Source organism: Diceros bicornis, chromosome 26 (assembly GCF_020826845.1).
Source record: "Diceros bicornis minor isolate mBicDic1 chromosome 26, mDicBic1.mat.cur, whole genome shotgun sequence".
Classification (NCBI taxonomy): Eukaryota; Metazoa; Chordata; class Mammalia; order Perissodactyla; family Rhinocerotidae; genus Diceros; species Diceros bicornis.
Genome location: NC_080765.1, coordinates 29,722,629 through 29,743,236, shown reverse-complemented (window position 1 = coordinate 29,743,236; position 20,608 = coordinate 29,722,629). Strand labels below are relative to the sequence as shown.

The 20,608-nt window shown below is 40.8% G+C and overlaps 1 protein-coding gene across 5 annotated transcripts in view; it reads right to left on the bottom strand.

The window, feature by feature from the left end:
- Window positions 1–12,656, bottom strand: part of ACSM3 (acyl-CoA synthetase medium chain family member 3) — a 32,531-nt gene extending 19,875 nt beyond the window's left edge. Inside the window, exons 1-4 of one of the 5 annotated variants that reach the window (XM_058569899.1) lie at window positions 9,243–9,362; window positions 5,397–5,544; window positions 3,454–3,723; window positions 2,638–2,848 (exon numbers count right to left, since the gene is read on the bottom strand). In XM_058569899.1, coding sequence (XP_058425882.1) covers window positions 2,638–2,848; window positions 3,454–3,654 — 412 coding nt within the window. In that variant the 5' untranslated portion in view covers window positions 3,655–3,723; window positions 5,397–5,544; window positions 9,243–9,362. Of the gene's footprint in view, window positions 1–2,637; window positions 2,849–3,453; window positions 3,724–4,011; window positions 4,205–5,396; window positions 5,545–9,242; window positions 9,363–12,585 lie in introns of those variants that run through there. The other 4 variants (XM_058569895.1, XM_058569897.1, XM_058569896.1 and 1 more) reach the window with 4 other exon arrangements.
- Window positions 12,657–20,608: the final 7,952 nt, after the last annotated feature.

The following is a 20,608-nucleotide window of genomic DNA, read 5'->3' as shown; positions in this document are numbered from 1 at the left end:
TTTGTTTTTTTGTTGTTCAATTGTGTGAGTTCTTTATATATTATGGAGATCAACCCCTTGTCAGATGTATGTTTTACAAATATTCTCTCCCAGCTGGTTGGTTGTTTGTTCATCTTGATTCTGGTTTCATTTGTCTTATAAAAGCTCTTTAATCTGATAAAGTCCCACTTGTTTATTTTTTCTTTAGTTTCCCTAGTCTGGGTAGGCATGTCATCCGAAAAGATTCCTTTAAAACCAATGTCAAATAGTGTGTTGCCTATATTTTCTTCTATGAGTTTTATAGTTTCAGGTCTCACCTTCAGGTCTTTGATCCATTTTGAGTTAATTTTTGTGAATGGCGATAGCACATGGTCCACTTTCATTCTTTTGCATGTGGCTGTCCAGTTTTCCCAACACCATTTATTGAAGAGACTTTCCTTTCTCCATTGCATGTTCTTAGCACCTTTGTCGAAAACTAGCTGTCCGTATATGTGTGGTTTTATTTCTGGGCTTTCAGGGAATTAATATTTTTTAATAATTATATACTGAGATTTCTGTTGCAATGGGATTTGGCCTATAATAGATATATATAATATAGAAAAGTGTTTGAAAATTAAAATGTGGTATGAGAGTTTATTGTTAGCACTGGGGGCTATAGGGCAGATCTCTTTGAGAATTGGGAAATAGATTGCCTTCTAAGAGCTAAACTATAAAGTCAATATAAAATAGATCAGAACAGGTAATGGCAAGGTCAGTGTAACCAGACACAAGGACTCACAGAGTAGCAAGATTAAACTGTACCCTGATATACCTGTTCCCTGTGGCCTCAGAGCAAAAGAAATAGAGATAGAAGCTGCCTGCTGGGGCCGGCCTCGTGGTGTAGTGGTTAAGTGTGTACGCTCCACTGCTGGCGGCCCTGGTTCTGATCCCGGGCACACAGCGATGCACCACTTGTCAGGCCATGCTGTGGCGGCGTCCCATATAAAGTGGAGGAAGATGGGCACAGATGTTAGCCCAGGGCCGGTCTTCCTCAGCAAAAAAAAAAGAGGAGGATTGGCATGGATGTTAGCTCAGGGCTGATCTTCCTCACCAAAAAACAAAACAAAACAAAACAAACAAACAAAAAAAGAAGCTGCCTGCTGAAGAGCCTGTTCCCCTGCAGAGGCCAGTTGTTCTTTCTGCACTTTTTTTTCCCTCTGAGATTCTCCAGTAGACGTTCAATAATTCTCCTTCCTTATTGAACTAATATGAATGGATTTCTGGTCGTGGCAATCAATCAGTCCCTTACTAAGATAGTGAGCTTAAGCAGCATTCAGGAAAGCAATCCTTTTGTTAAAAAACTGTGTAAAAGCGGACTGTGCAATCCAGTGTATAATTTATATGTACATATGAGATTGGGGCATATAACTCTCCTCAAATGTGAGTAATGATTATAACAAATTAAGAATGGCTACTTAATATAATGATTTATTATGACAATAGGGATACTAATTAATTCAACAAATATTTCACTGAGCATTTACTAAATGCCAATCATTGGAGCTGCAGAGATGAATATATCACAGTTGTTGCCTTTTAGGAGCTTACACAGTCATATGGGAATGACAGATGTATGAGCAAACAGTACACCCAGACAATATAGTACAGGTTAAAACAGAAATACATACATGTTTCTTTGGGGAGCCCAAATAGAAAGCACCTGGATTGGGACATCAGAGTGGGGTTGCCTGAGAAGGTGACATTAGAACTGAAACTTGAAAGTCAAATAGGAGTTGTCCAGGTGGTTACGTGTGAAGGAAAGTCTTTCCAAGCATAGGAAACTATGTGCACAAAAGCCAGGAGATGAGAGAGATCACCAACTTTATAGAAAACCATTTGACATGGCTGGAGCACAGAGTAAGAGGGTGGGGAAATGAGAACAATGAAAGGAAGATAGCTAGAGCCTTCCATGACACACCTAAGTAAATTCAGATTTTATCTGGCAGGCAATAGGGAGTTATTAAATAATGTCAAGTAGCAAAATGACAGGATAAAATGTGTGTTCTAGAAAGAACACTGGCTATGGAGGATGAATTGGATTGGTGTGCAGTGTGGGCACACACGAGATCTGAATTAGGGAGACTTTTGGGGAAATCCATTCAGGAGATGGTAAAGATGTTAAGTCAGGCAATGGCAATGGAATTGGAGAAGAGGGACTCTGGAGGCACATAGGAGGTCAAATTTACAAGATGTAGGAACTGATTAGGAAGGAAGATCCAGATGCCTGGCTTAGGGCACCAGACAAATGGTAATTAACCATGAGAGGAATGAAGGCATGAAAGAAGAACTGGGATGGGTTCTTTGAGTTTATGGCTGCATTGAGTTTCAGATGACTATGGGTCCTATAGTAGGAGAAGAGCAGTAGGTATGAGGGTATGCAATTGTTGATTGGCATTCACTTAATAAAATGATTTCATTTTGAAAAACCCAACTGCTAGTTTAGGTCAAAAGATATGGCATGTTTCTAACACATTTCTAAGGTTCTTGAAAAATAATACTATATTGTGAACAGTTCCTCAAATAATTTCCGCAAATAAATGTTTTATGATTATTTAGATGTTTTGGAAAATCTCCCATCGAGCCTAGTTTAAATAGAATCAGATTGCAAACACGACTAACCTGTTCGCAGGCAGGCTACATTTGCAAGCCACCACTCTGGGATCCTGGGCAGAATCAGAATTACTCGATCTCCTCTTTGCAGAGCACAGGCTTCTGTAAGTATATTGGCAAATTTCCTGGACAAAGATCCCAGTTCCTCAAAACTCCATCTCACTTCTTTTCCCTTTCCGCTTATCCACCAGAAGGCTGGATTGGAAGGTCTCTTTCCAGCCTGAGGAAAGACGAACCAGTCATGGATTTAAAGGTGGTTATGCAGCTAAATTCTATTTCAACTGACTTAAGGAAATATTTCCTCTGAAGAAAATTCACAAGTCATTAGTTAGGACATACATGGAATATTTGGAAATAACTCTAGGTCCTTATTTCTAGATGTTGAGAGCTGTGCCATCTCTTCTGACACATGTTGTCATTTAGCCTGATCATTTTTCTTTCCAGAAAGTTAGAATTCTTGCATCCCTTGATATTTCTCTCAATGCTGTATCTAAGCCTCATTTCCTACCATTTCTGACTCTTGGAATCACTTTTCACTCTACTCTGTTTTTTTTTTTTTTTAAATTAACCTATAATCCTACATTTTTGTAACCCTGGCTTTCTCAAGTAGGGAACTATTAACATGTTGAGCCAGAGAATTCTTTGCTGTGGGGGACTGTCCTGTGCATTATAAGATATTTAGCAGCATTCCTGGCCTCTACCCATTAGCACCTACCCTCCCCCAAATCATGGCAACAAAATTGTCTCCAGACATTGCAAATGTCCCCTGGGGGCAAAGTCACTCCCACTTGAGAAACTGTAGTCTGAGCGGCCCTTGCTCCATACCTTTTCCACATTAGTCCATTGGTCCAGGACGTCTTGAGCAAAGTTGAAATATTCAGGAATCTCCAGTTTGAAGTCCTGTTTTATGGAATCATAGTTGGAGAAATTCTGAGGGGTCACTAGTCTGTAATCGTTATGCAATGGTCTCACAGAACCAGGAATTGCTAGGCGCTGAAAACACTTGGCACGAAGTAATATCTCCATGGTGACGAGAACAAGAATCAGTCTTGCTGTATGTTTTAGCACTCAGGATTTCCACAGAGACCAATCCATCTAAAAGACAAGCAAGAGGACAAGCATTTGTTTCTGCCCTAAAGGTAGCCATACCTCAAAGCATCTAGGTTTTATTATTCTTATTAATAATCATCATAACAGAACCGTTTGCTGAGCACTATGTTCCAAACACTGCTCAGTGTTTTACTTACATACAGTTTATCATTAAATCTTGAGAGTAACCCTGTGAAATGGATGCTATTATTATCTCTGTTAATAGATAGAGAATATGACTAGTAACAGGCTGTCTTAGTCAGCTCTGGCTGCCATAACAAAAATACCACCTACCTGGTGGCTTAAATGACAGACATTTGTTTTTCACAGTTCTGGAGGCTGGGAAGTTCAAGATCAAGGTGCTGGCTGATTCAGTTCCTGGGTGAGGGCCTGTTCCTGGCTTGCAGATGGTCACCTTCTCTCTGTGTCCTCACGTGGTAGAGAGAGAGGCAGAACTCTGGTCTCTCTTCTTTTTCTTATAAGGATACTGATCCCATTGTGGGGGCTTCACACTGATGACCTCATCTAAACCTAATTATCTCCCAAAGACCCCACCTCCAAATACCACCACATTGGGGCATTTGGGACTCAACATATGAATTTTAGGGGGACACAAACATTCAGTGCATAACAGAGGCAGTGGTTGGATTTGAACCCAGAGCTGTCTGGTCCCAGCCTGTTCTCCTGACTACTACATGCTGTTGCCTCCCATATGCATTTCTAAAGAAGTAAAGAGCTAGGTCACCCAGTTACTCTCAGTGAAAGCAAAAGGCTAAGGCTTCTTTTTTTAAATCAAGAAAATTGCTACCTTTAATCTGTAAAGTTATATGTTCAGAAGATTTTCATAAACAGAATACCCTACCTCAAAGTATCAGGCATTTGTAAAAGCTAATCAAGAAACAAAAAGAAATATAAGCATATAGCAACAGTCAATTATATTTCTTAGACAGGGTAAATAAAATTATAAAATAAAAAATATTTAACAGAGAGTTGAATAACTTTGTAAATTAAAATTAGGTGAAAGATAATATTATATTATAAAACATTATACTTAATGTTTTATAAATTGTGATTAAGAAACAAGTTTTTTTTAGCCTTTTTATTTAATAGCTTTCACCTGCAGATTTCAAAAGTAGTGCAGGAATGTTTAGGAGAATTTTCCATGGTGGATAATTCATAGATGAAGAAACTGAGAGGAACCCAGTACCAATCAGGCATGAAAGCGCTGTCAGGGATCCTCCAGTTTATAGGCTGCAGTTCCCACGCTCCCAATAGCAGCCCACGCTATCTTCGAGTCCAGGCCTGGAGCTGCATTTACCGGAGATGTAATAATAGGGCTTTAACCTTGAGGAGTTTTGTGGGGAGGCCCCTCTGGGCCGCTCAGCCCTCCCTGCTCCTGTGGGAAATCATTTGATCACGACGTCATTGACTTGGCGGAGGTCTCATAAAGGAGCCTGTTAAAAACACAGTTCTAGGAATTACAGTGTTCTCTTCTTTATACTTTCCATAATCTTCCAAATTTCCTACAATAAAACACTACCCTCACAATCATTAAATCATCATTTTTAACTGCAATTCTAGCTGTGTGGTGTGTAAGGCAGTGTGGCAATGTGGAAGCAGTTCTGTATTGATAAATTGCCAAACAATAATTAATAACGGATGTCAGTCATAAGTTTTACCATAAATGGGCTTGGTGTTTAGGCATCACGTTGTTGCACCCAATGCATTGGGAGGCGTGGATACTTCTTCTGACTCTCCCTGCTGTTGTGGGAGGACCTGGCAAGTCAGTGAGCTTGAGCCCTCTGAGATCAACTCCTCACTTTTCACCTGCAAAGAAAATGGAGCCCCAGAGAGGGGAAGCAACTTGCTTCAACGTGTCGTATCAGAGTTAGAACTAGAACTCCTGACTTTGGACTCCTATTTGAATGTTCCCTTCACTACAGTTCAATAGGATTTCAATACAGCAGTGATTCTCACCCTGGCTGTATATTTGAATCACCAGGAAAGCTTTATAAAAATACTGATGTCTGGGTCTTAGACCAATTAAATCTGAATCTCTGGCTGTAGGGCCTAGGAATCATATTCTTAAAAATTTCCTCAGAGGATGCTAATGTGCAAACAAGGTTGAGAATCGCTGATCTAGAGGCTGTGATCTGTGAAACAGCAGTATTAGCACCACCTGGAAGCTTCTTAGAAATGCAGATTCTCAGGCTCCAGTTTCACATTTTACCAATGGAGAGGCTAATAGAACCTCCATCAGAGAGTTGTCCCAAATATTAAATAAGATAATGCAGGCAAAGTGCTTATCATGGTGCCTAGCATATTACTATCCACTGGAACATGAGTTGGCAAACTTTTTCTGTAAAGGGCCAGAGAGTATATATTTTAGGTTGTGCAGTCCACATGGTCTCTGTTAAAACTGCTTAACTCAACTCTGGTTGGGACAGTAGCCACTGACAATACATAAATAAAAAAGCATGACTGTGTCCCAAAAAAACCCTGTTTATGGATACTGAAACTTGAATTTCAGATAATTGTCATGGACATGAATTATTATTCCTCTCTTAATTTTTATCAAATGTTTAAAAATGTGAAAACCACTCTTGGTTCACAGGCTGTATAAAAACAGATGGAGGGGGGCTTCCCTGGTGGTGTAGTGGTTAAGTTCGTGTGCTCTGCTTTGGTGGCCAGGGTTCACTGGTTTGGATCCTGGGTGCAGACCTACACACCGCTCATTAAGCCATGCTGTGGTGGCATCGCATATACAAAATAGAGGAAGATGGGCATAGATATTAGCTGAGGGCTAATGTTCCTCAGCAAAAAGAGGAAGATAGGCAACGGATGTTAGCTTAGGGCCAATCTTCCTCACAAAACAAAACAAAACAAAAAAGAAAGCAGGTGGAGGGCCAGATTTAGCTCATGGGCCATAGTTTGCTGATCTTTGCACTAAAATGTAAGTTCTATGAGGGTAGGGGTCTTGTCTGTTATGTTCATGATACTATCCCAGGAAATTGTAATAGCATTTCGCCCATAATAGGTGCTTAATCAATATTTGTTGAATGAATAAACAACTTTTACAGAAGGGAGAACTTTTACACACAGTTTATTTCAATAACTCAGGGTTATAATAGACCTGAGAAATGCCTCTACAGCTTTAACCAGATTTATGTGATACCTGCACTGTTCACATGTGGCTATTTAAATTTAAATTAATTTAAGTACTAGATAAGAATCAGTTCTTCACACTAGCTACATTCAAGTGCTTACTACTCACATGTGGCTGGTGGCTACTGTATATGATAGAAAAAACATTTCTATCATTGCAGAAAATTCTTTTGGACAGTGCTGATCTATATTTATAATAGCTCAGAACTAGAGTGATATGGAGCATTAAAATACAGGAAATTGAGGGGAAGGGTTCCCAAGGTAAGACTTTTCTAAGGGTTCAGGGTTAGTCAAGTGTTGCCCATCACTATTGTCTTGCCTAAGGGCTGTGGGAGGGAAAGTGTTAACAGAAATCTCTTAGCAGTTCTCTCAGGCTCTGGGAGAAGAGACTGCTCTTAAGAACAGAAATAAGCCCCCAAGTCCTCAAACATCATCTTGTTTGGCAGTGGGATTGAGAGATGGAACCACCCTTCTCTGCTGTTTGCTGGCAAATTATAGCCCTCACACTTGGCAGCCATCTCCCTTCTCACAGAATTAGCATCAGGTTTCCTTCAACTGAAGGACGAATGTAAGTAGTCAACACTGTTTTTAGTGTTGTAAATTTCTCTTTTTGTTTTTAAATTTTTCTGGATAATGTCTTCAAAGGGTTCAAGAAACATAAAAGGTACACAGTGAAAAATCTGCCTCCCACCTCCAGTCTCACAGCTGCCCAGTTTCATCTCACCCGTACTCCCTCAAGGGAGCCACTATGATTATTTCCGTATGTCTTTTCAGTTTCTTTATGTGTATTCAAGCAAATATGATTGTAGATTCTTATTTCTCTCACTTTTACACAACAGGGAGCCTAGAAGACACACTATTCTGTCTGTTAAAAAAATTTTTTTACAATGAAATTTTGGAAGTCTTTCCATATGAGAACACAGAGATCTTCCTTATTCTGTTTTTGTTTGTTTGTTTTTAAACAGCTGCCTGGCATTCCAGTTCCCTATTGATCATCAGTTGAGTTGTTTCCATGATTTTGCAATTTAGGTGAAATTTTGAAACTGTTTTCTTCACCACATTCAGAATCTTTCAAATATTTGTTGAAAAGAAAATTGACCAGTCATTTGGAGCTTAAAATGAGCCTAACCGGGCGGCCCCGTGGTGTAGCGGTTAAGTGCGTGTGCTCCGCTGCTGGCGGCCCAGTTCAGATCCCGGGCGCACACCGACGCACTTCTTGTCAGGCCATGCTGTGGTGGCGTCCCACATAAAGTGGACGAAGATGGGCACGGATGTTAGTCCAGGGCCAGTCTTCCTCAGCAAAAAGAGGAGGATTGGCATGGATGTTAGCTCAGGACTGGTCTTCCTCACAAAAAAAAATAAAATAAAATGAGCCTAACCATTCTGTTCCACCAAAAGGAAAATATCAACACTCCACCTCATCAAAACCATAAGGTTGCCTTCTCCTCAACAAAATTATGTTCCTGTCTTTTCACTGATCTCAGCATTGCACAACGTCCATTTTCTAGGTCTCCAATATTCTTTGTCAGTGAAAAAGCTGAGATAACTTTACCAGTGTGAGTCCAGATTTTTATACTGAGCCACAGAAAACTCTTCTAAGAAAGATGATACCACTGCTGGTCAGACAGGCTTTTGAAAGTATTGAAGGTCTCATCTGAAATACAAGCTCTACATCCATATAAACAGCAGTGCCAAGGGTGCTCTAGCCTCCCCACCACCATAAGTACTTTCCCCACCAAGCAATCCAAGTAATAACAGTGCCTTGGCATATATAGCCTCAAAGCAAGGTGGAGGCCCTACTGTTCTCCCCAACCCTAACAAGACGCTGCCTTAAACTTCTCTATAGGATTTTTGGAGCTGCCCTTGACTACCTAATGGAGAAAAGTGGCTGCCCCAGGTTATTTCCTTGGGTTTGCATGTCCATGTTTCCAGAAGTTTCCTAGAGGTAGTTTGCATACTTTCTGGATGATGCAGAAGATGATTTCTATCTGCCAGTCAGCTGGGTGGGGAGCTAAGTAGACAGTACAGCGAAAATCTCAGCTGCTACTCGGACTCAATTAAATTTTTTCCAAAACATTTTATCAAGTTAACACGTGCACACAGTTTTTAAAAAATTAAATAGCACCAAAAAGCTTAAAATGAAAAACCCAGCTGCCATGTTTACAGCCTTTTGTGTGCACATACTCCTGGTCACTTACTAAATAATATTGCACTGAGAAATCCTGATAGAAACACCTTGGCTGCCCAAGACTTCAGTGAGAGCATTTTTGATTTGTTGGTTTTGTTTGCTTGTTATCTTTGCTCAAAAGTGCCTGTGCCAGCCCAGCAAGCCTTACGTAGGAGACAGATAAGGTACTCACTAAAGTGACAGATTCCGACACAGCTGGAGATGATGGCAGACCTGTCTCCTAGAAGAGCAGCATAAACTCTCACATCTGCTTCGGTCCTGGTAGCAGCCAAAAGGAGAGGGAGAAGTAGTCTACGCTTGGAAGAAGCAAGACATGCCCAGAGTGCCTTTCCTTGATTGGTGGAGACATTGTGGAAGGAGGAGCAGGAGTTCTGGGCTAAGTTTACACTGTTTACACAGTTCCCTGCAGGCAGTTGTCCCTTTTATGGTTAATGATTTATATACACTGCAAGCTTTTGGGGGGCTGGGAAAGTAACATATTCACAGGAAGGAAAATGTCCAAGGAGCTGCTGGAGTCCTGTGAAGGGATAAAGGAAGTTTTTTTCTCAGAAGGAAGAAAGAAAAAAGGGAGGAAGAAGCCATAGAAGGGTTTTTTTTTTTTTAAGATTTTATTTATTTATTTTTTCCCCCCCAAAGCCCCAGTAGATAGTTGTATGTCATAGCTGCACATCCTTCCAGTTGCTGTATGTGGGACGCGGCCCCAGCATGGCCGGAGAAGCGGTGCGTGCCCGGGATCCGAACCTGGGCTGCCAGCAGCGGAGCGCGTGCACTTAACTGCTAAGCCACGGGGCCGGCCCCATAGAAGGGTTTTGAAATGGAAAGAAGCTGCGGGGTGACGATGGGTTCCTCTAGGTCTCGGGAACTGGTTGCTGTGTTTATCTGTTGAACTCGTCAAGACTAAACATAAACGCTACCAGGTAGCTCCTCTGCTTAAATCCTTCAGTGCCTCCCCCCTCACTCCAGGTAAAATCTCAAGTCCTTCCAGGGACTACTACTACTTACATGACCTGGCACAGGGTCCTCTCTGACCCACTGCCCACTCCTCCTCCTCTCCCTCACTCTGCTGTAGCCACATGGGCCTCCTCACTATTTCTGGAACATACCACGCATGTTCCAGCCTTGGACTCTTTGAACTTACAGTTCCCACTGCCTAGAACACTCTTCCCTCAGATATCCCCTGGGCCAAATCCTTATTTTATGAGGAGTCCTACCAAAGAGATCTTCCCTTACCACATTTTGTAAAATAGCACCCCTTGTTTTTTTCTCTTTAACCTGTTTTAGCTTTTTACATCTCTTATCATTACCCTTGAGAATTAGAACTTTGTTTTCTTCACTGATGTATCACTATTGCCTGTAACATTTGTTGAGACATTTTAGGCATTCAATAAATATTTGGTGGGGAAATGAATAAATAACTGACTCTTTCAGTTACATGTGACAGAAACTCAACTCAAATTCACTTAAACAGAATGAGGAATTTCTTGGTCACTTTTTAGTTCTAGGAGTTTTTTGTTGTTGTTGATTCCTTGGGATTTTCTACATAGATAATCACATCCTCTGCAAATAGGGGCAGTTTTACTTCTTCCTTTCAGATCTACATGCTTTTTATTTCCCCTTCTTGCCTTATTACACTGGCTAGAATTTCTAGCACTATGTTGAATAAGAGTGGTGAGAGCAGACATCCTTGCCTTGTTCCTGACATTAGGGGGAAAGCATTCAGTCTTTCATGCTTAGGCACAATGTCAGCTGTAGGTTTTTCGTAGATACTTTTTATCAAGTTGAGGAAGTTCTCTATTCCAATTTTTCTGAGAGTTTTTATCATGAATAAGTCTTGAATTTTGGCAAATGCCTTTTCTGCATCAACTAATATTGTCATGTGATTTTTCTTCTTTAGCCTGTCAAGGAGGTGGATTACACTGATTGATTTTCAAATATTGAACCAGCCTTGCTTCCCTAGAATAAACCCTACTTGGTCCTGGTGTATAATTCTTTTTATATATTACGGAATTCTATAGTTTTGTCTCTTGCCAAATTTGAGAAATTTTCAGCCAGTATTTCCTGGAGCAATTTTTCAGCTCCACCCTCTCTGGCTCCCCTTTTGGGATTCTGATGACAGAATTGTTAGATCTGTTGTCAAAGTCCTGGAGGTCTCTGAGGCTCTGTTCCTTTTTTCAATCTGCTTTCTCTCTATTGTTAAGATTGGGTAATTTCTATTGTTCTATCTTCCAGTTTCACTGATTTCTTTCTTCTGTTCCTTTCATTCTGCTGTTGAGCCCATCAAATTAGCTTTTTATTTGTCTTATTGTATTTTTTAGTTCTAAAATTTCCATTTGGTTCTTGTTGATATCTTCTAATTCTTTGCTGAAGCTTTGTTTTTTCATTTGTTTCAAGCATATCTGTAATTGCTCACTGAAGCATTTTTATCATGGCTGCTTCAAAATATTTGTCAGATATTTCTGACATCTCTGTCATCTTGCGTTGGCGTGTATTGATTGTATTTTGTCATTAAGTTTGAGATCTTCCTGGTTCTTACTATGATGAGTGATTTTTCAATTGAAACCTGGACATTTTGTATTATGTAATGAGACTCCGGATCTTATTTAAACCTTCTGTTTTAGCTGGCTTTGTTTGACACTGCTCTGGCAGGGTAAACAGGAGGGCACCACCTCATTGTTGTCAGCTGAATATAGAAGTTCAGGTTCTCCACTCAGCCTCCAATGACACTGGAGTGGGGAGGAGCTCCTTGTTGTTGCTGGATGGGGATGAGAGTTCCTTCCAACTCCCCAGGGGGTCTCTACAGACAGGAGCCAGCTCCCTACTTGGCCTTCTTTGATACCATCCCAGCAGAGGGTATTGGGATACATTGTTACAGACTTACAAGGGTAGAAGTCTAGGCTTCCCATTCTGCCTTTGCTGGCATACATGAGGTTGAGTGGAGCCATGATTCTTTTCTGTGGTATTTGGCTGGAATGGAGCAATCATTATTTAAAAGTTTTTTCTGGAGGGGGAAGTCAAGATGGTGGCATAGGCAGACTCTGAACTCACCTCCTCCCGTGGACACAGCCAATTTACAACTACTCGTGGAAAAATTACCCCTGAGACAGAACTGAAAACTGGATAAGAGGAACTCCTGCAACAACGGACAATCCTAATTGAGGTAGAAGAGGCAGAAACTCCCTTCTGGAGAGAAAAAACGCGGCCTTCACAAGCCACAGCGCCTCACTGCCGCCCGGGAGCAGCCCACGGGTACGCAACACTCCCTGGAGGAGCGGGGCCCAGAGCCGGGGAGCGTCCCCGCTGTGGGCATTTTGTGGACCCAGCACAATCAAAACGAGTGGCATAATATCTGACTTTGCCTGCTACTAAAACTTTGGGGAGTACCCCCAGAAAACCCGGTTCACAAAGAAACTAAAACTGGCTCTTAAAGGGCCCACGCGCAAACTCACTGGATTCAGAAAGCAACCTAAAATCACCAGAAAGAAAGGTGCACAGTGCTTTGGTGAAAAGAGACTCACCTGATAGGCCCTGAGTGCATCTCGGTGAGAGGTGAGTCCTCTCCAGGGACTGGGACATTGGCAGCGGCCATTGTTGTGGGCTGGTGTGGGCGTGCTGACACAGACGCCATTGGAGTTCTCCCTGGGGCCTGCTAGCCCAGGTCTGCCCCACCCATGAGAGCACCTATTTAATCCAGCTCAGCCAGGGCAGGCAGCCCACCCTAGAGACTGGCCCCACCCAACAACAAGCCCTCAGGCAACTTGTGGGCCTGCATAGATTGGTGACTGGATTCTCTGCAGCCTGGCAACTGAGCCGACTTCAGTGGGGCAGGGCATGCACAAGGAGCGGGTGGAGAGTGTGGGGCGGTGGTGGAGTGTGTGGGGCTCCCACCGTGGAGAGACTGGGTCCGCTTCAGGAGGTCGGGACACACACACGGGGCAGGGCTGTGTTGACTGTGGGTGTGGACCTGTGGGTGGCAGGGCTTGTCTCCTGCAGAAGACTTGTGCTTCTCAAAGACCCACATAGGGGGTTTGCCCCACCTTCCAAAGCCTGAAACAATTGAGTGCTCCTGTGCCTGAGGCCAGCCCCACCCAGCTGCAATCCTCAGAGAGCTGACAAGAGACCTAAAGGCTGGAGGCTTATAGCAATTGTAAGGCCCTGAGCCTAAGAACCTGCCACGCTGGGGGCCTACTCACTTAAAAGAAATACTGCAACACAAATGTGGTATTAGAACTGGCAGCCAACTGTGCTGGGGCTCCCCACACCTGATAAAGAGACTGAAGGGCCCACAACAACTACAAGCAGCTGAGCATTACAACAGCTGGCCAGGAGCATAACTCGGCCTCCCTGGGCGCCTACATGGAGAGAAAACAGGCCACAATAGAAGGACACACGTAGCCCACATAGGGGTCACCCCTGGAACATTGAGAACTGAGGGAAGAACACTGGAAGCCTCCTAAGGCCTCACTTATATAAGGTCACCTATCCAAGAACAGGAGATGTAGCTGACCTACCTAATACGTAGACACAAGCACAGGGAAAGAGGCAAAATGAAGAGGCAAAGGAATACATTCCAAGTAAGGGAACAGGACAAAACCCCAGAAAAGGAACTAAGTGAAACAGAAATGAGCAACCTACCCGACAGAGAGTTCAAACAAAGAGTGTTAAGGATGCTCATTGATCTGGGGAGAAGAATAGATGAACTCAGTGAGAATGTCAACAAAGAAATGGAAGATATAAAAAAGAACCAATCAGAAATGAAGAATATGGTACTGGAAATGAAAAATTCACTAGAGGGACTCAAAAGCAGAGTAGAGGATACAGAGGAACGGATCTGTGAGCTGGACGAAAGACTAGAAGAAATTACCCAAGCTGAATAGGTAAAAGAGAAAAGAATTAAAAAGAGTGAGGACAGTCTAAGGGACCTCTGGGACAACATCAAGCACACTAACATCCGTGTTATAGGTGTCCCGGAAGGAGAAGAGCGAGACAAAGGGGCAGAGAATCTGTTTCAAGAAATAATAGATGAAAACTTCCCTAACCTAAGGAAGGAAGCAGACATCCAGGTACAGGAAGCACAGAGAGCCCCAAACAAGATAAACCCAAAGAGGCCCACACCAAGACACATCATAATCAAAATGTCCAGAATTAAAGATAAAGAGAGAATCCTAAAAGCCGCAAGAGAAAGTCAAGTTACATACAAAGGAAACCCCGTAAGGCTATCAGCTGACTTCTCAGCAGAAACCTTACAGGCTAGAAGAGAGTGGCACAATATATTTAAAGTGCTAAAAGGAAAAAACTTACAGCCAAGAATACTCTACCCAGCAAGGTTATCATTCAAAATGGAAGGAGAGATCAAAAATTTCCAAGACAAGCAAAAATTAAAGGAGTTTGTCACCAAAAAACCAGTGCTACAAGAAATGTTAAAAGGACTTATTTAAGGGGAAAAGAGAAGACCACAAATAGGAAAAATTATCTATTTCCATGATAAGAGGGTAATGGAAACAACTGCACAAAAAAGAGGTTAGATATGATATCAAAAACATAAAAGGAGGGAGGAGGGGAGTTAAAAAGTAGAGCTTTCAGACAGAGGTCAAACTAAAGAGATCATCAGTTCTGTATAGAAGGAGAAAGGAACAGAGAAGGACTACTAAAACACTGGGGAAAAAAAAGTTGAAAAATGGCAGTAAGTACATACTTATCGATAGCTACTTTAAATGTCAGTGGACTAAATGCTCCAATTAAAAGGCAATCAAAAACCGCCCCAAAAATAAAAGTCCAGGACCAGACGGCTTCCCAGGTGAATTCTACCAAACATTCAAAGAAGACAGCTCCCTAACTCATTCTAAGAAGCCGACATTACCCTGATACCAAAACCAGACAAGGACAACACAAAAAAAGAAAATTACAGACCAATATCACTGATGAACATCGATGCAAAAATCCTCAACAAAATACTAGCAAATTGCATACAACAATACATTAAAAAGATTATACACCATGATCAAGTGGGATTTATTCCAGGTATGCAGGGATGGTTTAACATTCGCAAATCAATCAACGTAATACACCACATTAATAAAATGAAGAATAAAAATCACATGATCATCTACATAGATGCACAGAAAGCATTTGACAAGATACAGCATCCATTTATGATAAAAACTCTGAATAGAATGGGTATAGAAGGAAAGTACCTCAACATAATAAAGGCCATATATGTCAAACCCACAGCTAATATCATCCTCAATGGTGAAAAACTGAAAGCTATCCCTCAAAGAACGGGAACCGGACAAGGATGCCCACTGTCACCACTCCTATTTAACATAGTACTGGAAGTCCTAGCCAGAGCAATCAGGCAAGAGAAAGAAATAAAAGGGATCCAAATTGGAAAGGAATAAGTGAAACTGTCACTATTTGCAGATGACATGATTTTATATATAGAAAACCCTAAAGAATCCACCAGAAAACTTTTAGAAGTAATAAACGAATATGGTAAAGTTGCAGGATACAAAATCAACATACAAAAATCAGTTGCATTTCTATACACTAACAACAAAGTAGCAGAAAGAGAAATTAAGAATACCATCCCATTTACAATTGCAACAAAAAGAATAAAATACCTAGGAATAAACTTAACCAAAGAGGTGAAAGAGCTGTACACAGAAAACTATAAAACATTGCTGAAAGAACTTGAAGAAGACACAAAGAAATGGAAAGATATTCCGTGCTCTTGGATTGGAAGAATGAACATAGTTAAGATGTCCATACTTCCTAAAGCAATCTATAGATTCAATGCAATCCCTATCAAAGTTCCAACAACATTTTTCACAGAAATAGAGCAAAGAATCCTAAAATTTATATGGAACAACAAAAGACCCCGAATAGCTAAAGGAATCCTGAGAAAAAAGAACAAAGCTGGAGGTATCACACTCCCTGATTTCAAATATACTACAAAGCTATAGTAACCAAAACAGCATGGTATTGGCACAAAAACAGACACACAGATCAATGGAATAGAATCGAAAGCCCAGAAATAAACCCACACATCTATGGACAGCTAATCTTTGACAAAGGAGCCAAGAACATACAATGGAGAAAAGAAAGTCTCTTCAACAAATGGTGTTGGGAAAACTGGATAGCCACACGCAAAAAAATGAAAGTAGACCTTTACCTTACATCATACACGAAAATTAACTCCAACTGGATTAAAGACTTGAATGTAAGACCTGAAACTATGAAACTTCTAGAAGAAAACATAGGCAGTACGCTCTTCGACATCGGTCTTAGCAACATATTTTCAAGCACCATGTCTGACGGGGCAAGAGAAACAATAGAAAAAATAAACAAATGGGACTACATCAAACTAAAAAGCTTCTGCACAGCAAAGGAAATCATCAACAAAACGAAAAGACAACCTAACAATTGGGAGAAGATATTTGCAAACCATACATCTGATAAGGGCTTAATCTCCAAAATATATAAAGAACTCATGCATCTCAACAACAAAAAAACTACCAACCCAATTAAAAAATGGGCAAAAGAGCTGAACAGACATTTCTCCAAAGAAGATATACAAATGGCCAACAGACACATGAAAAAATGTTCAAAATCATTAACTATCAGGGAAATGCAAATCAAAACTACAATGAGATATCACCTCACGCTCATCAGAATGGCTTTAATTAACAAGACAGTAAACAACATATGTTGGAGAGGATGTGGAGAGAGGGGAACTCTCATACACTGCTGGTGGGAGTGCAAACTGGTGCAGCCACTATGGAAAACAGTATGGAGATTCCTCAAAAAATCAAGGATAGACCTACCTTATGATTCAGCTATTCCACTGCTGGGTATTTATCCAAAGAACTTGAAAACACCAATGCGTAAAGATACATGCACCCCTGTGTTCATTGCAGCGTTATTCACAATAGCCAAGACTTGGAAGCAACCTAAGTCCCCATCAAGGGACGAATGGATAAAGAAGCTGTGGTATATATGCACAATGGAATACTACTCAGCCATAAGAAACGATGAAATCCAGGCATTTGTGACAACATGGATGGTATTGAGGGTATTATGCAAAGTGAAATAAGTCAGAGGGAGAAGGTCAAATACCATATGATTTCCCTCATTAAGTAGTAGATAATAACAACAGTAAACAAACACATAGAGGGAGAGATTGGATTCGTGGTTACCAGAGGGGAAGGGGGGAGGGAGGAGGGCGAAAGGGATAATTCGGCACATGTGTGTGGTGATGGGTTGTAATTAGTATTTGGGTGGTGAACATGATGTAATCTATGCAGAAATAGAAGTATAATGATGTACATCTGAAATTTATACAATGTTATATACCAGTGTTACTGCAATAAACAAAAAATTAAAAAAAATCAATTAATAAAAAAACTTGCCTAAAAATAAATAGAAAATTTAAATAGCAAAAAAAAAAAAAAAAGAAAAAAAGGTTTTTTCTTTTGCTAGGCTGCTCCTTTTCTGGACCTTTGGCAAAGGAGAACAGGCTTTTGTTGGTATTTTTATTGTCCATACCCACTGGTGTTTCCGGTTGCTGGCTTCTTCAACACCAAGTATAGGATGTATGAGGCAAAAAAGGAAACCCAGGGAACTGACCACTGTGTCATTCCTTGGTCCCAGAATCTATAGCGAGTCTGCCTTCTTCTCTACACCTTTCAGAATCTTCTTATGTTTGTTTTGTGTATAATGTCCAGGGATTTTAGTTGTACTTAGCACGAGAAATAGGGAAAAATACATCTGTTCCATCTTCCCAGAGTGTGTCCTCCTGTTTCATTTTTTGAGATTAAAATAGCATTGATAGCAAAACCAGACAAGAACACTGCTAGAAAGAAAATCACAGGCAAACTCTGAAAAACTTTGAGCATAAACAAAAAATCCAAATAAATTATTGACAAAAGGAAACCAGCAATGTACAAAAACCAGAACTCCATTATGACCAAGTTAAAAAGAGAAAAACCATATGAACATTTCAATGAATATAAAAAAAGTAGCTAATGAATTTCAGGCCTCATTCCTGACAAGTCCCATCGCCCCGAAAAGTGACATATGAATAGAAGGGAATTTCCTTAATGTGACAAAGGATATACATGAACAACTTGTTTTGAAATTGAAACATGAGGGACACTTAATGGTGAAATGTTAGAGGCATTCCACTTAATCAGAATAAGGCAATGGTCACCACTGCTACTTACTCTTATACTAAAAGCTCCTGTCAGCCCACTCCAGACTAACTAGAAGGCAAGTACTTGATCTGTCTTGCTCATCACTGAATTCCAAATAGCTGGAATAGGGCCCAACACATTATAGGCTTTCAGTAAATATTTGTTAAATGAGTGAGTAAAGAAGCCATATCTATAAAAATGATATACTGAAAAAAACCCAGAGGAAAACAATGAAGAATAATTATTTTTATATATAAATAATTCATGTTCATTTTAAAATTCAAGCAACATAGAAAAATATAAAGAAGGTAAAAAACCTTTTCACATCTCACCATGAAGCAACTGTTACTAACTCTGGGCACACATCATTTTAGATATTACTTCATGCATATTTACAGTTGGAAGGTAGATGGATATGTTGATAAAAATGGGCCCAGATATGCATAATATTTTAAGTAAAATGATATTAAATTACACTTTAACTGACAGAAACATAGTTGAAGTGAAACTGAAGAATTGTCAAACTCCAGGTAGATATTTCTTCACCAGAAATGTCGTTGGTTTCAAAAAAAGCCCACCAAAGTTAACGAAAACCTTAAGTGACTGGAGTCGTTTTTAAAACTACATTTTTCTATTTAAACTGGATTGATCAATATCTATTTTGAGAGATTAATCAATTGGTACATTCTATTTCTCCTATCTCCCTTCCCTTAGATCCTTGATTTTGTTAGCTATATTACTGTAAGGTTTTGAGATATATGTATTATGTTCTGTAACCATAACTTCCTCAGTTATCAAGCATTAGTTTATGTCAGTGATTCGCAACTGGGGGCAATTGTGCCCCAGGGGGATGTTGGGCAATGTCTGGAGACATTGTGGTTGTCATACCTTGGAGGTAGGGGGTGTCAGTGTTACTGGATACATACCCAGGTTCTTTATCCACAACACAAGAGGGGCCAATATCAGTTCCCCTACATTGAACCCAGCATATACGGGGTTAAAGAGCAAAAAGCACTCATTCCCTTTCCCTGCTTCTCTAAGGTCCATTCACATGTAGATATTTGTTGTTTTAACCTTTGTATCCCTGAATCCCACAAGGCAAATGGAAGTAATAAATTGTTAAAAGCCCAAGTGGCTTCACACTGAACCTCTGGCTAATTACGAGTTCTTGAGTTTTGTTACGGGGAAACTGATATCCAGAAATTATCAAGAAGCTGAAGCTCCCCAACTCCTTGGCTTCTTGGCACGGAATCCACCATTCATCAGGGAGACAGACAAATGGAGGACACCTGCAACTTCCCTTATCTCTGCCAAAGGCAGGCTGACAGGAGGACACCAAACTACAAAGCCACAGCTCCCCCTCCCCTATCTAAAACCTTGTAAACTTTGTAACCAATAATTGGCGGCAGTTTCCTTCCTCTCACCAGGGCCCAATTTCAGGTGGTGTGGGAAGATTGATCAATGGAGCCCTAAACCTCCTGCTGTAGATAGAGAAAACAGCTGGCCCAAAGCCAGAATGTCTGGGACGCGTGCAATATTTCCCCAACAAGTGGTTGCAGACACGTAGACAGTACGTTCTTTCCCACAGATTTTCTTTTAAAAACTCCAACTCCTAAAGCGTTGGGAGGACTGTGGGTTTTGGGGCACGAGCCCACTGCAGCCTCATTTTGCTGACAAAATTAAACCATTTTTCTTTTCCTCAATCCCTTGTCATTCATTATGTTCATTGATTTGGCTATGGTGACAAGGTTCTGGGTTTTTCTGGCTACACTTTTGATGATAAATTTTGTAACAGAGATAACATGTCTGCATCATATTCAATGTTGATAACTTTGGAAACATATTTATTTTAAATCAAACCAGTAAACTTAAACAAGCTTTCGTTTACCAAAGATCATTTTATATCATGTGATGGTGCTCAGGGCAAGCTGCCCCAGGAAGCACCACTCTGGTATGTGGATTATTTCGAGCTGAAGACAATAAGGATATTTGACCTCCTCCACTAACTGCCTAGAGAATCTGGCAGTTGAATGGCATGAGAATGGCATGGTGGCTCATTCCTGGAACAGATCTTCTATCATGATGGCTATAAAGATAATGTAAAATAGATGTTGCAATGGGAGAGGCACCAAGCCCCTTTTATCAAAAAACTCTATCTCTCCCTGACCAAATTATCAATAGATGACCCTGAAAAGAATTGTCCTTCTGCCCTCTGAAGTCCCAGGCCACTACCCACCCCCAACACGCTCCTCGCCTTTAGCTGCAATACTTAAGCAAGCTGCTTAGACAGAGGGAAGAGTTGCTCATTTCTGAGTTTCTCCCATGTATACATGTTATTAAACTTGGTATT